Here is a 14,507-nt window from a genome sequence, read left to right on the forward strand (position 1 = left end):
ACCCCTCCTTGGATGCCACGTTTGTGCACCGGGACCCACAGACAGGTGGCTTTTTAGGGTCTTGCATGCAGGAACAGATGGCACCTTTTTACACTCCTGTTTTTCAATCATGTGGTACTGCTGGCTGTAACTCTCTTGCTTCTGAAGGCTCACGTGATTTTTCTTCTTTTGGGCCTGGTGTTAATTCCGTCCCTGTGGATCAGGCTGGAAAGAAAATAAAATTAGTTTTTAAATGCAAGGTACCTCATGGCTTTCGCTTTTGCAGCAAGCCCAAATTTAAAAGATCGAACAGGCTCAGATTTCTGGACTTAGCTTGTCCTGTTGATCATCCACATCTATCTCACCCTGAGTTGATGTTGGCTTTTTTGGGCCTTAGAATTTTTTCGTATACCTGGCCCAAATCCCCAAACTTACAAGGCCTGGACCCGGTTTCACGAAAGCGATCTTTTCCTTTTGAGGACCCGCCTTGGTTGCAGCTTCCCTGCAAGCGTACAAAAAATAAGCTTTCCTTTTCTCTGGACTCTGACCCACAAAATTTTCTAACGTTACCTTTCCCTTCTTCTGTTTCCTGTTCCAACGTTGAAGATTATGCTATCGTCTTAGGTTTGGTGGTGGACCTTAATTCACCACCAGGGGATCAATGACTGCCTTTTGTTGGAATTGTAGGGGATTTGGTGAGACGGATGATCCTACAATTCCATACCTTCATCACTGTATCCGTAAATTTCATCCGTCAATTTTGTTTCTGCAAGAGACTCACTCTACTGTGACCGTAGCAGCTATGAAGACTAGTCATCTTGGTTTTCCGAACTTCTGTGGGGTTGACTCATTAGGGCGTAGTGGAGGCCTTTTTTTGTGCTGGGATGACTCGGTAAATATTAGTGTTTTGTGTTCTGACAAGCGTTTTATCTTTTGTAAACTTGTTATAGAAGTCTCACCTGGTACACATGAATCCATGTATGTAATGTTTATCTATGGGGAACCTGCTTTAGCCTACCGATGTGCTGTTTGGGAACGAATTTCAGAGGTTATTTCCGGCTGCTCCCCTTTATTAATCATAGGCGACTTCAATCAAGTCGAGTTACATTGTGACAAGTTGGGTGGCTCACCAACGATCCGTGGACAAGACGAGTTCCTTGCTTGGAAACTTAACAACGATCTCATTGATGTTCCTTTCTTTGGCCCACGGTTCACCTGGACTAACTCGCAACTGAATACAGATTGTATTTTTGAAAGGCTGGATCGCGCTTATGCAACACCAGACTGGTTTCAGATCTTTCCGCACGCTTCTCTACTTCATCTACCTATACTTATTTCTGATCATGCTCCGATTATCTTACGTTTTTTCCAGCCTACTACAAAGTCTAAGAGACCTTACCGAGTTGACAATTGGTGTCTTTCTATCCCAGAAGTCATTGATTTGGTGAATAATGCTTGGAATGCTCCTGTTGTGGGATCATCAATGTATGTTCTATCTCGAAAACTCGCTTCCGCTAGATATGCTATTCTGTCTTGGGTGGTACAGCACAGATTTTCACATGGCATCAATTGGTCCGCTGTGGACTCGGACCTTGACAGTTCGTCTGACTCTATTGTCAACTCTTTTACGGCAAATGCTTTTCAAACGGTTAGATCTGAGCAAATGCAACGCATCCACAAGCAACATCTTTACTGGCTTCAACGCGTTAGATTGCGTAAGGAAATTTTAGATGGGCTTCCTACTAGTTTCTTGTTCAATAGAGTCAAGCAGAGATCTTCTAAGCAGCGTATACTTGCCTTGCGAACTTCTGATGGTACATGGCTTCATAATTTGCCTGAGATTGAAACGGAAATAGTTGGATATTTTCAGTCGCTTTTGGGTCCTCCTAAATCCAAGGATCCTGCTTTTCCAAGTGATAATTATGATGATTTCCTGAACCCACTTGATCTGCCTTTCCTTACACCTCAAGATAGTTCAATTCTCGCTGCTCCTTTTACGGATATGGACGTTCTTCGTGCTCTTCGTAATATGGACGGCTCTAAATCACCAGGTCCGGACGCTATTACTCCTAAATTTTTTCAGGTTTTTTGGCCACAAATTGGATCTCTGGTTACCTGTGCAATTCTACGTTTTCTGAATACGGGCGTCATGTTGAAAGAGTGGAATAGCACTCACATTATTCTCCTCCCAAAAGTCGAGCACCCAGAGATGGTATCGCAATTTAGACCAATCAGTCTCTGTAATGTGGTTTACCGGCTCGCTTCCAAATGCCTTGCCAATCGCATCAAACTGGTAATTTCGTCCCTCATTTCTGATACGCAGCAGGCTTTTGTGCCGGGGAGATTAATGTCAGACAGCTCAATCATCGCTCATGAGGTTATGCATTATCTTAACAAGACTAAGACTGGTTCTAGCTGGTATGCGGCTCTCAAATTGGATATGCGCAAGGCTTTTGATCGTGTCTCGTGGCATTTTCTTATGGAGGTCTTGCGCCATATGCGATTTCCACCTGCCTGGCGCAGTCTTATATGGGAATGTATTTCCACTGTTTCATATCGGATCCTAATTAATGGCGCGCCATCATCTACTTTGACTCCGACATGCGGTCTTCGACAAGGCGATCCTTTATCCCCCTATCTTTTTATTATTTGCATGGAAGTTTTATCTCGACAACTCTCTCGAGCCGAGAAGACGGGAATGCTTACGGGTTTAAAAATATCTCGCTATGCTCCAACTGTTTCACACTTATTCTATGCGGATGATGCGCTTATCTGTTGCAAAGCTACACCCACTGCTTTTGATGCCTTAAGGGATCTCTTCAAGGACTTTGAATCTGCATCGGGACAAATGATTAACCTCAATAAATCTTTCATTAAATTCAGTCCCAATGCCCCACCTGATTTTAGATTACATTTAACCTCCATCCTCAAGATGCAGAGCTTCTCAACCTTCGGAACCTACTTGGGTGTTCCTGTTGACATCCCAAGAAACCGGGCTCGGGTATTTCATTCTTATATTGACAAATTGACGACTCGCATTTCATCTTTGTCTTCACTGCACCTTAGTCAATCAAGTAAGCTTGTGGTCATCTCTGCTGTTTTACTCGCCTCATTCTATCACTTAATGGCGGCTCTTCCGTTCCCTCTTGGGATTTGTCGGAAAATTGATTCTCTAATTACTGCATTCTGGTGGTGCCATGACTGGAAAAGGCAATCTATTCATTGGCTCAAGCGTGAGACTTTACAAACGCCGAGAGACTTCGCTGGTTTGGGAATCAAAAACTCTCTTCTCTTGAGTCAAGCTTTACTAGTTAAGAACTACTGGCGGCTCAAGGTGCATCCCTCTGGTTTGCTTGCTAGATATCTTGTTCCCAAATATGCCCGAGATTTACCTATCCCTTCAGCAAAATCACGTGTCTCAAAACCATCTTTCCTTTGGAGCGGTATTTGTCGTGCGGTGGATGAGGTTTCCTCGGGAATTTGCTGGAAAATTGGCAACGGAAAACAGATAAACTTGGTAAATAGTCGTTGGGTGCAAGGTACTGTTCCCATTCGTTTGGGGACTGATAGAGAACCTGCTCCTAGTTTACCGGATTTGGTACATCCTTCGGGTGACTGGAATGCTACAGCCGTATTCAAACACTTTGCTCCGGTTACAGCAAAGTTAGTTATCGAAATGGAACCCTCGCTTCTTGGTATTGATGATTTCCTATACTGGAAATACACGGAGGATGGTAGCTATTCGGTTAAAACGGGCTATTTACACCTTTGGCATAAATCTTCTGCTTCGTCTCCGTCTTTAACGTCTTTTTTTCCATGGTCTCGCATTTGGAAGTTAACAGGTTCAGCTAAATTTCCTTTGTTGTTTTGAAGGCTTGCCCACAATATCATGCCTACCTCGGCAAATCTCAAGTCCCGCGGCGTGACCGTCACTCTCCCTTGCCATTTCTGTGGTTCTGCAGAAGAAAACGCTGAACACTTGTTTCGCTATTGCAATATTACTCAGCATGTATGGCGGTCGTCTTTGCTTGGTCTCAATTCCCAAACAAATTCGATGGTTCCTTTTACTCAATGGCTGGCTGATTTGGTGACCTATTTTTCTCATCAGTCATCAAGTGCTCTAAACCCTTTACTCTACTTCGGTTGTGTCTTGCAAGCGATTTGGTCGGTACGGAATTCTATTATTTTCCAACAGTGTCCAATGGATCCTTTAAGAATCTGCCGGCTTGCTGATCAGCTCTATTCCTCTCATCAACTTTTCCCATCAATTTGGCGCACTCTCAATGGTCCTATTCCGCTACCTACAGCTCCTTCACAGCTGCATCAGACTATGAATAGCACCTTAGGATCCATTTGCTTCTATGTGTTGGTCATTCGTTTACATCCGGGTAATTGCTTTCAGGCGTCCATTTCAGACTCTTATACTGGACAAGAGCAATTAGCTCTTATCAGAGCTACCAATATGCTAGAGGCTTCAACAAGAGCTTTATTGATCGCTATGCGAACTGCCCAGTCAGCAGCATATACCTACGTTTCTTTTTCCGTTTCATGTCGTAAACTATCAGCCGTTCTGGCACGCTTACTGCCAGTACCAATTGGTGTGCGGAATTCAGTTCATGAAATCCGGCACCTCTTTGTCATTTACCCTTTTTGGTCGGTTAGTTTTGCTATATTGCAAGAAATCCAAGAATTTCTAGGGACAGTACGATTCTTCCTATTTATTTTATGTTCGTATATCAAGTTGATGAATTTAAAGTAAGTCAAAGCTAATCTAAAAATATACACCCTCCTATTCTAAATAACCTTTATCCTTCCCTTTTTTATCTATTCACAATATCTTCCCATTTTTCTTATTTAGTAAAGTTTTATACTTATTTTAATCAACCCAGCACACAACAATACATCACCTCACCACACAACAATACTTAACTTAATCAGCTCACCCACAATAATACCACCACAAGGCCACAATACTTCCCTCTCTCCAATTACCTAACCCCATTATCAGTGCCGTCTTTGGGCCCGTGCGGGCCGAGCGGCTGCACAGGGCCCCCAATTTTTTGGGTTAGAAATCAAAGTAAAAGTAAGAATAAATAAGTACAGTACACTAAATGTTCAATGAAAGATAGTGTCTTGGTGGATAATAATTAGGTTTTTAGACAAGAGATCTCAGGTTCAAGACTTAGTAGCCACATTTATGTATTTTTTTTCTTTCTTTTTTAAAATTTTGTTTCTTAAAATGTTATATAGGGGCCCCATATCTAGAGTTCGCACAGGGGCCCCCAAAATTCCGAGACGGCCCTGCCCATTATAATACTTTACCTTATTTAATTCATCTCCTTAATTCTAGTATCCCATAAATAGGGAGGGTTATCTAGAATAAGAGGGAGTAATTAATCATACTCCCTCCAATCCAATCCAAACTACCCACTTGCTTTTTGGAGGTCAAATTTTGAAAAGTTTGACCGTTAATCCACAGAAAAATATAAAACTTTGAACGATAAAATTTACATATTTAGTTGCATTATGAAAATATCTTTCATAAATTATATTTTTTGCAAAAAAAAAAAATTATATACAAAGGAAGAAAAACGCGGCCAAAGTGTCGTCTCGAAGACCACCCAAAAGCAAGTGGGTAGTTTGGATTGGATTAGAAGGAGTATATCTCAACTATAACGTATTTATAATTCGATTTTACTCCATTTAGATTATTAATGTGTATCCTTAGGTCAGACGTTAGAAAAAAAACCTTCTAATTTTACTAATAACATTATATCATTATTATGTTGCAGGAATTGTGGAACACCTGAGACCGAGAGATTTGTGTCGCGTACTTGTGTTAACATTGGAATTCTTCAATGCCTGTAAGTTGTTAACGCGTAACTCTAGGAATTGAAGCTTCTCACTTTTGTAATACACATGTTAAAACTTACGGATAATGCACGCGGTGTCCTTGAGGTTTGAGATTTTGCCCAAAATACCCAATTTTTTGATCTGGAAAACTTTAAGAGACAATAACTCGTGTTTACAAGCTCATAAAGTGACGGATTTTTTTTTCAAATTGATCATCTTTTGGAGATCTACGACTTGAAAAAAAAATTGTCGAGTTTGGAATTCGTGACCAAGAGATATGGTCACTCAAAGTTTGTTCGGTCAAAAAAACTTTGACATACAAAAACTCATAGCCAGAGGATCCAAATACGACAATTTTTTTTTTCAAATCGTAGTTCTCGGAAAGATGATCGATTTGAAAAAAAAAATTATCACTTTCTGAACTCATAAACACGAGTTATTGCCTCTTAAAATTTTCCGGATAAAAAGTTTGGGTATATCGAGCAAAATCTCAAACCTCAAGGACACCGCGTGCATTTTCCCTAAAACTTATCAAATTAAGCAAAATAGAAACTAGTTCAAAGATAAAAATATGGTTGCTACCTCAATCAAGCTAATTCAGGGCAATTATATACGCACAAAATCTCATTGAAGACGGGCGATATCCGTCACAAGCTTGTGACGGATACCGTTTCCTCTCACAAAATGCCCATTGAGAGGTGAGTGGGAAGCACATGGGGGGTGCCCCACCTTGTCCCCTCTCCCTTTTTGTGAGAGGTCACAAGCTTATGATGGGATTAGCCCGTCACAAGCAAGACTAGCTGTTATATACGTACGTATGGTTAGTGTTTTCTAATTAAATTGAGTCTTTTTTTTAGACTAATATACACTTTGGTTATTAATATCTTGTTTCTAGCTTTCTTAATAATAAGATACATTAAAATTAGTCAAATACCAATTCACATAGGTATATAATTAAGACAAATATTTTCTTTTCCCTATCTATTCTACTTATCTGTTATTCATCTCACATAGACATATTTGACAAATCTTAATCATAATCCTGATCAAATCGTAACTTCGTTCTTTCGAAACAAATCATCGCAACTTCTTCTTGAACTAATTCAAGACCGGAAAAATATTCGCGAAGCCATCATAAATCTCTTCCCTCACCTTAGCACCTTTAAGCACAATCTTCCCAGAAACGAATATAAGTAGCACAATCTTCGGTTTCATCATTCGTTAAATCATCTTCCCGGGAAATACTTCCGGTACATAAAACACGTAGTCACCCTGACCTGCCATAAGCAGTTCCAATTCAATAAAGAATTTCATGTCACACGAACCTACTATATTCTAAATCTTGAAATTAATAAAATTTGCCGGAAATCGCAACTTTTGAATTATTCTAGCAAACTTACGTGCAGCTAGTTTCGAGTTAGCCTCCGGTACATACCAATTTCCCTGACACGAAGATCAATGCTGTCCTCTTAGGCTCCCTTATTCAAATCGTGATCACTTTTGATTGTATTCCACGTTACGTGCATGGAGTGCTATTGCTGTTAGGTTTAACTTGCAACCCCGCAAATAATTTGCACGATTAGATTAAAGGAACACCAAATAAAAAACACTTAAAAATTTGAGACATACTACGTTAACTACTACACGATTACTACGCAATGGCACATTCAATTACATTCAATAGCATGAAAAATAATGTAAATCACGCATGGCGATAGCCACATTAGAAAGTAAACAAAATCTAAATTAATAATGTTCTATGAAACAATTAAGTATAAATACGCATTAAGCTATGTAGAGTTTCAATCACAATCAAACTACTACTCTTATCTAACGATTAACTTCTTATTTTTTTTAATTCTAGCATTTACATGTTTGAGGTATTGTAAAAATCCTATTGCTATTGTTAGTTGATATTGAGAAACTTGTTATTTATTTATTTATTTATTTATTGCTGGAAAGTGATTCGTAGAAGTTGGACTCTCTATAATCGCTCGAAAAAAGCTTCCTTTATTTATATATATATATATCTATATATATATATCTATATATATATATATATATATATATATATATATATATATATATATATATATATATATATATATATATATGAGGAATTCTTATGAGTCCTCCATATCCATTGAGTGCCTAAGTCCTTCTAAGGGCCATTGGATGGACTAAATGGATGGTTGAGATGGATGGAGAGAGAATGAGTTAAGGACTACCAAAAGAAAAAGGAAAAAGATGTGGATGGTTGGATTGAAATGGATGGTTGAGTTGAAGAAAAAAAAAACTTATCACTAATCAATTTCTATCATACAATTAATTGTTTTTTCACTCTCTAATCACTAATTTAATCACTTTTTAGTTTGAGTGATTAATTAGTGTAACTATGATATTGTAGGAGTTTTATGAGTGTAACTGTAAGTTGTAGGAGTGTAACTGTGATCTTTTATGGTAGTTTTTGTATATAAAAAATTTGAATTTATACAAATTTAACATTTTACGAGTGTAACTTTTGTCTTTTAAGGCTGTTTTGAATATAAAAATTTGAATTTATACAATCTTTACTTTTTACGAGTGTGAATGTGATGCTTTACGAGTGTAACTTTGATTTTTCAAGGCGATTTCGTGTATAAAATTTTGAATTTGAATTTTATTACATATTAAATTTGTGTAATTTTAACACAATTTTATTAGTGTAAGTGTAAACTCGGTTTTTATGAGTGTAACTATAACGCTTTACAAGTGTAAATTTAGTGTTTTAAAAATGTAACTTTAATATTTTTAGTCATTTCGTGTAAAAAAAATTGAATTTTATTGCAGGTTGAATTTGTGTAATTTTAATACAAGTTTATGGGTGTAAGTGTAAACTCGTTTATATTGAGCGTAACTCTAATGCTTTACAAGTGTAACTTTGGACCTTTATTAGTGTAACTTTGGTCATTTATGAATCTAAATTTAGTCCGATAAACACCACCAACGTCCTCCACCACCAACCCACAACCACAAAAAAGTAGATCTAAAAAGAAAAAAAAAACAAGATCTGAAAAATGAGTGTAACTTTAATAAAAGCATGAGTCCACCTTTTAGTATTGCATCTATAAATCCTCTTAGAGGCCCTTGAATTTTGAGATTGAATGACTGAGATCAAACACAAAAATTGTGTTTAATTTCACTCTCTCTCCTATCCACTCTAATTAATCACCAACCCATTAACCCACCCTAATTAATCACTCACTGTCTCTCATTCCTCTGATTTCTCAGAGCAAGTCCAATGGTAAGCTAGTTGCAACTAGCTTACCATTGCCATATCATACTTTAAGCTACAATTATTTTGAGCAACCAAACAATTACAATGGTTTAGCTTAACATTTATACTAGCTTGAATAATGGAATTATGCCCAACTAAATTGCTATTGGTTGTTTTTTGTTGTAGGGTCATTTAAGCTACTAGCTTAATGAAGCTAGTTGCTTAAACTAAGCAAGCTTACATGGCAAACTCCAATGGTGTAGCAACTAGCTTGCAATTTCTAAAAATTGCAAGCAAGTCCCTAAGCTATACCATTGGACTTGCTCTCACAGCCCCCTCTCTCTCTATACTACTACTCTCTTTTCACATCTCATTTTTCTCAATTCAAAAACCTAGAAAAAAAAACAAAGAATCTCCCTCCCACCCCGCCACTACTCTACCACCGCCACTATCCGACACACCACCCCACAACAACAATGCAACCACGACGACGACAACAACACTGGCCACCACTCACTGCACCACCGCGACATTCCAGATCTGGGGTGAGGGTGGTGTTTTTCGCGCATGGACGTGGTGGTCTAACCACCTTCAACAGCCCAACCACCACCTTACCCCACCCTCTCTCCAAAACAACTCACACACATACTCCTCCTTTCTCGCCAACACAACTACCGACGACCAAACCCAACTCCGACATCACCAGCCCACCTGACACCACTCGACACTACCACCCACCACCATAACACCTTACGATAGCAATAACAACAACACCGACTACCTTCCACTCTATTTCTGCCTCGGTTTCAGATCCACCACCACACAACATCCTTTCCGTCTTAGATCGCGATTTTTTTAAATTTCAGATTTCTCTTTTGTTTTCTAAATTATGTCTTGGTTGTTGTTATGGTGGTGGTCGAAAGAATAGTGGTGGTGGTAGATGGAAGTGAAAGTAATGGTGGTTCCGGCTTAGATCTCGTTTTTTTTTTAAATTTCAGATTTCTTTTTTTTTTTCTAAATTTGGTCGTTTATGGTGGTGGTTAGCCGAAAGAATAGTGGTGGTGGTAGATGGAAGTGAAACTAATGGTGGTTGGGGTTAGATCTCATTTTTTTTTTAATTTAATATATTTTTTTTCTAAATTTGGTCTTTTATGGTGGTAGTTTTTTTTTTTTTTTTTTTTTTTTTTTGACAACAATTAACTGATATAAATAAAAGAAAGTCTACATAGTAGTCAGTTACATATTACCCATTTTCAAATGGGCTGGTACCGTAAACTGCTAAACGATTCGACATCCAATTAACCGAACTAAACTCTAAGGCAGAAGCAAGTGAAACAGCTAGACGACATTTCTTGAATGATGGGTAGTAATCATCGAACTGGATCAGGTAGTCATCTACCCTCTTAGTCTTCCGAACTGCAATACTTGTTTTGGTGTACCTGCAAAAAGAAGATAAACGGGTGACAGAATACGAAACTCTCTTCTTCAAACTACCAGTGGCACAGGCTACTTGACCACGAGATGAGGAACGAATTCCTTTATGGCATACGTGCTCTTTCGATTGCATCCTAACTGCGTCAAATTTAAATTGGATTATGGAGACCTTACTAGCATAAGAAATGTCACAAGAAAGGCGTGTCTTTTTATCCGTTTGGACGAAGCATTCATCTTGAACCGACGCTTCATCCGCAGTAACTAATCGTTTGCAAAGGTGCTTCCTTCGACACACTAAAATCCAAGCAAAGGATCGACATAGAATCAAGCCGCTTCCCATGACTTATCGTCATGGAGAGTTCCCATTTGGATAGTTTTTGGAGTGAGGGGGCGAACCCTCAAAACTGCCCCAGATCTGGGGTGAAAAAATTCTAAATTCTTCCCGAGTAACAAGTTATTGTAGTCTTGAGCCGAAAGATGTAATTTCCTGTGAGCTCGCTTTTTGTTAGTGAAAACACATTTGGCTTGTTTCGGGGTAGAGGCTGAGGACGGAGTAGCAGCTTCAAATGCAGACGCTGAGTAGTTTTCAGTCATGGATTCCAAAAAGACTTGGGTAGGTTCTGAGGGAGTATTTGCGGATGATGAGTTAGTGTTCGCGGATGGAGCAGGGTCAGAGCGCTCATCACCCTGAACTGGCATAGATGGTTCACGAAGAAATTCCAACACCTCTGAGCTTGTACCAGTCTCTGCCAGCTTTCCCACCATGGCAGCTTCTTGATATTGGGGTGAAGAAACAACTTCTTGACTTTGAAGAGAAGAAATAAACAGTTTCCCAGCTCTAACATCTGTTGCATCTAAGGTGTCCATGACAACACGCTTACCATTTGTATTAATTGTTAGAGCCTGCCTAACATCGTCTAGCTCGTGGAGAATATCTGTATTATGAGGCTCGATCAAACGTGCCTCCTCCAAAGTAGTACATGCCTCGGAAAACCTTTTCAAATTTTTAAGCGCTATAGCCTTACGAAAAAGAGCTTTAGCATTGCGAGGAAAGAAATTTAAAACCATAGAGGAGTAGGTCAAAGCGACCTCAGAAGCTTGAAGCTTATTTGCACATGCAGCTAAATTTAAACACAAAGAAACACCAAGCGATAAAGTTGAGTTAAAATCAAGCACACTTTTGTCTTTGAGAGACGAACTCAGTAAACGACATGCCTTATCGTAACAATCACCCGCCTGATCAAACAAATGTTGTCGAAAAAGGTTATTACCAAAGTCTTTAAGGGCTTGAATTTGAGAAAACGGTGAAAAATTTAGCTGGGTAAGAACCTTGAGAAACTCAATTTCCTCATCTGACAACTTCTCAGAACCATAAGTAAGCACGAATAAATCAAGAAAACCGGTACCAGAAGCGGACGAAATATTTGGAAAAGACGCCATAGCTTAACAACGAAAATATACAAACTAGACCAAACCAGAAAACTTAAGTGAAAGGAAGGCAAGGAGATTCGAAAAACAAGAAAGAGGAAGGACTACTACGACCATCCATCCACACCACACCAAACCAACCACACCACCTCCGCCAAATACTCGACCAAAGTGACACACAAAGAACAGACACCACCTCAAACAGCAGACCCAACAACCTCTAAAAAAGGTTTATTGTATTCCAGAAAAGAAAATGGCACCAGCGATACCCACTCCAAAGGCGGCAATCGCAAACCAAGAACCAACCGAGAAAGGTAGATATAGAGCAATAGCAAACGATTTGATGGTGCTTCAAATTAAGCCAAAACGGAACCCTTGAAATGAACATGAAACAATCAAAGGTTACAAATAACCCTTCAACAAAAGCAGATAAAAAGACAAAGGGACAAACCGACATAGGTAACCCAGATAACCCTTCAATTAGGGAGAGTAGGAAATCCAAGCGATGAACTGCCCATAAATGAGACCGAGTCGGATAAAAGTGAGAAAAATTGCAGAGAAACCGAAGGTGCCTCATAAAAGAGTAAACCAAATCAGAATTGAGACTTTGAAAACAGTCCACCATCCAAACCAAGAAATCAGAATTTGTGCAAAGGGTTCGATTTTATGTGGGATTCTAATTATAGCAGAAAAAGGGGGAAAATGATGGATATATTGGGGATTTATGCTGATCTGGACAGGAAAGTAAAGGTTGGAGCGAGGTGGGTCGAAAACGGAGCAAGGACGGAAACAAACCTTGGTCAAGCGGTTGGAGACCGCCGGAGATTAGCCAAAGGACGACCACATCTCCGGCGGCGCCAGAGGGGCGAGTGGGAGGTTAAGGAGGATGGCGGTGTAGTAGATCAAAGATTACCTAAAAGGGAAGGAAAGGGAAGAGAGAGGGGAGAGCGTTTTGGTAAACTAACGTTACAATTAGTTTCGATAATTTAGTTTACATAGAAATTTTTATGGTGGTAGTTGGTAGAAAGAATAATGGTGGTGGTAGATGGAAGTGAAAGTAATGGGGGTTGGTCATATTTCTTTTATTTTGTGTCATTTTTTTGTTTTTTGTTTTTCGTTACGTTTTGGTTTTTTTGATTTACTTTATTTTTTTTCTTTATTTGAGTGTTGGTTTAATGAACTTTTTAATTTTTTTATTTGCTAATTTTTGTTGGATTTATATTTTTTCAGATCTTCTTTATTTCGTATTTCAAATATCATTTTGTTTTAGGGTTATTTAATTGGAATACTCTGGATTATGGGGATGCTTCTCAAAATATTTTGAACTCTATTTTAACTACCAATAATACCTACTTTAATACCCTTTTGCTTATATTAGAATAGGTGAACCGGCTACCGGCTAAGCAGGTAAAGATTTTCAAATCCCTCATTTAACACCTCATTTTCTTTTCTATTGTCATCTATATAGTTCAGATTATTCTTATAGTTTGGAGTATTTTCAGAAGAACCCTTATAGTTCAGATTATTCTTATTTCATAACCCTTTGTTTTATACTAAAGTTATACTCCCATAGACTAAAGTTGCACATTATGTGTAAATTTAATGACATTATGTGCAACTTTATTACACATTATGTGTAACTTCAGTGGCATTATGTGCAACTTCGATGCCCATTATACGCAACTTCAATGGCATTATGTGTAATTTCAATGCTCATATGCGCAGCTTCAATGTCTTTATTTTATTCTTTATCTTTTTTTTTCACAAATTTTTTTATTCAAATCTAGTAGTTGGAGGTGTTGGTTTGATTTTGTTTTTAATTTACATTTTTCAGAATTTGTTTTTAATTTACATTTTTTCAGATCTTGTTTTTTAATTTACATTTGATTTTTTTCTTTATTTGGGTGTTGGTTTTAATTAGCTTTTTAATTTTTCTATTTGTTAATTTTTGTTGGATTTATATATTTTCAGATCTTTATTTCGAAGTTCAAATATCATTTTGTTTTATACTAAAGTTATACTCTTATAGACTAAAGTTGCACACTATGTGTAACTTCAATGGCATTATGTGCAATTTTATTACACATTATGTGTAACTTCAATGGTATTATGTGCAACTTCAATGCCCATTATGCGCAACTTCAATAACATTATGTGTAATTTCAATGCCCACATGCGCAACATCAGTGGCATTATGCGCAACTTCAATGATATTATGTACAACTTCAATGGCATTATCGCCATTATGTGCAACTTCAATCTCGTCTTGTTATTGTGTTGGTTTCAAATCTGACTTTAAATTTGGACTAAAGCTACACAATTTTGGACTAAAGTTACATAATTTCATATTAAAGTTATACAAAAAGGACTAAATTTACAGTAGGACAAATTATATAAACTTTTCTTAAAATTAAATAAATTCCAATTAATTTTTGACTAAAGTTACACAAATTTGACTAAATTTACACAATTTTGGACAAAAGTTTTACAAAAAGGACTAAAAATACAGTGGGACTAAAATTATATAAACTTGTCTTAAAATTAAATAAATTCCAAT

At 37.9% G+C, this 14,507-nt stretch overlaps 1 protein-coding gene across 1 annotated transcript; it reads left to right on the forward strand.

The window, feature by feature from the left end:
• The first annotated feature begins 640 nt into the window (after positions 1 to 640).
• LOC141631030 (uncharacterized) lies at positions 641 to 3,850 on the forward strand. Its single transcript, XM_074443756.1, has one exon. The coding sequence runs from the start codon at positions 641 to 643 to the stop codon at positions 3,848 to 3,850; it is 3,210 nt and encodes a 1,069-aa protein (XP_074299857.1).
• Positions 3,851 to 14,507: the final 10,657 nt, after the last annotated feature.

Source organism: Silene latifolia, chromosome Y, assembly GCF_048544455.1.
Source record: "Silene latifolia isolate original U9 population chromosome Y, ASM4854445v1, whole genome shotgun sequence".
NCBI lineage: Eukaryota > Viridiplantae > Streptophyta > Magnoliopsida > Caryophyllales > Caryophyllaceae > Silene > Silene latifolia.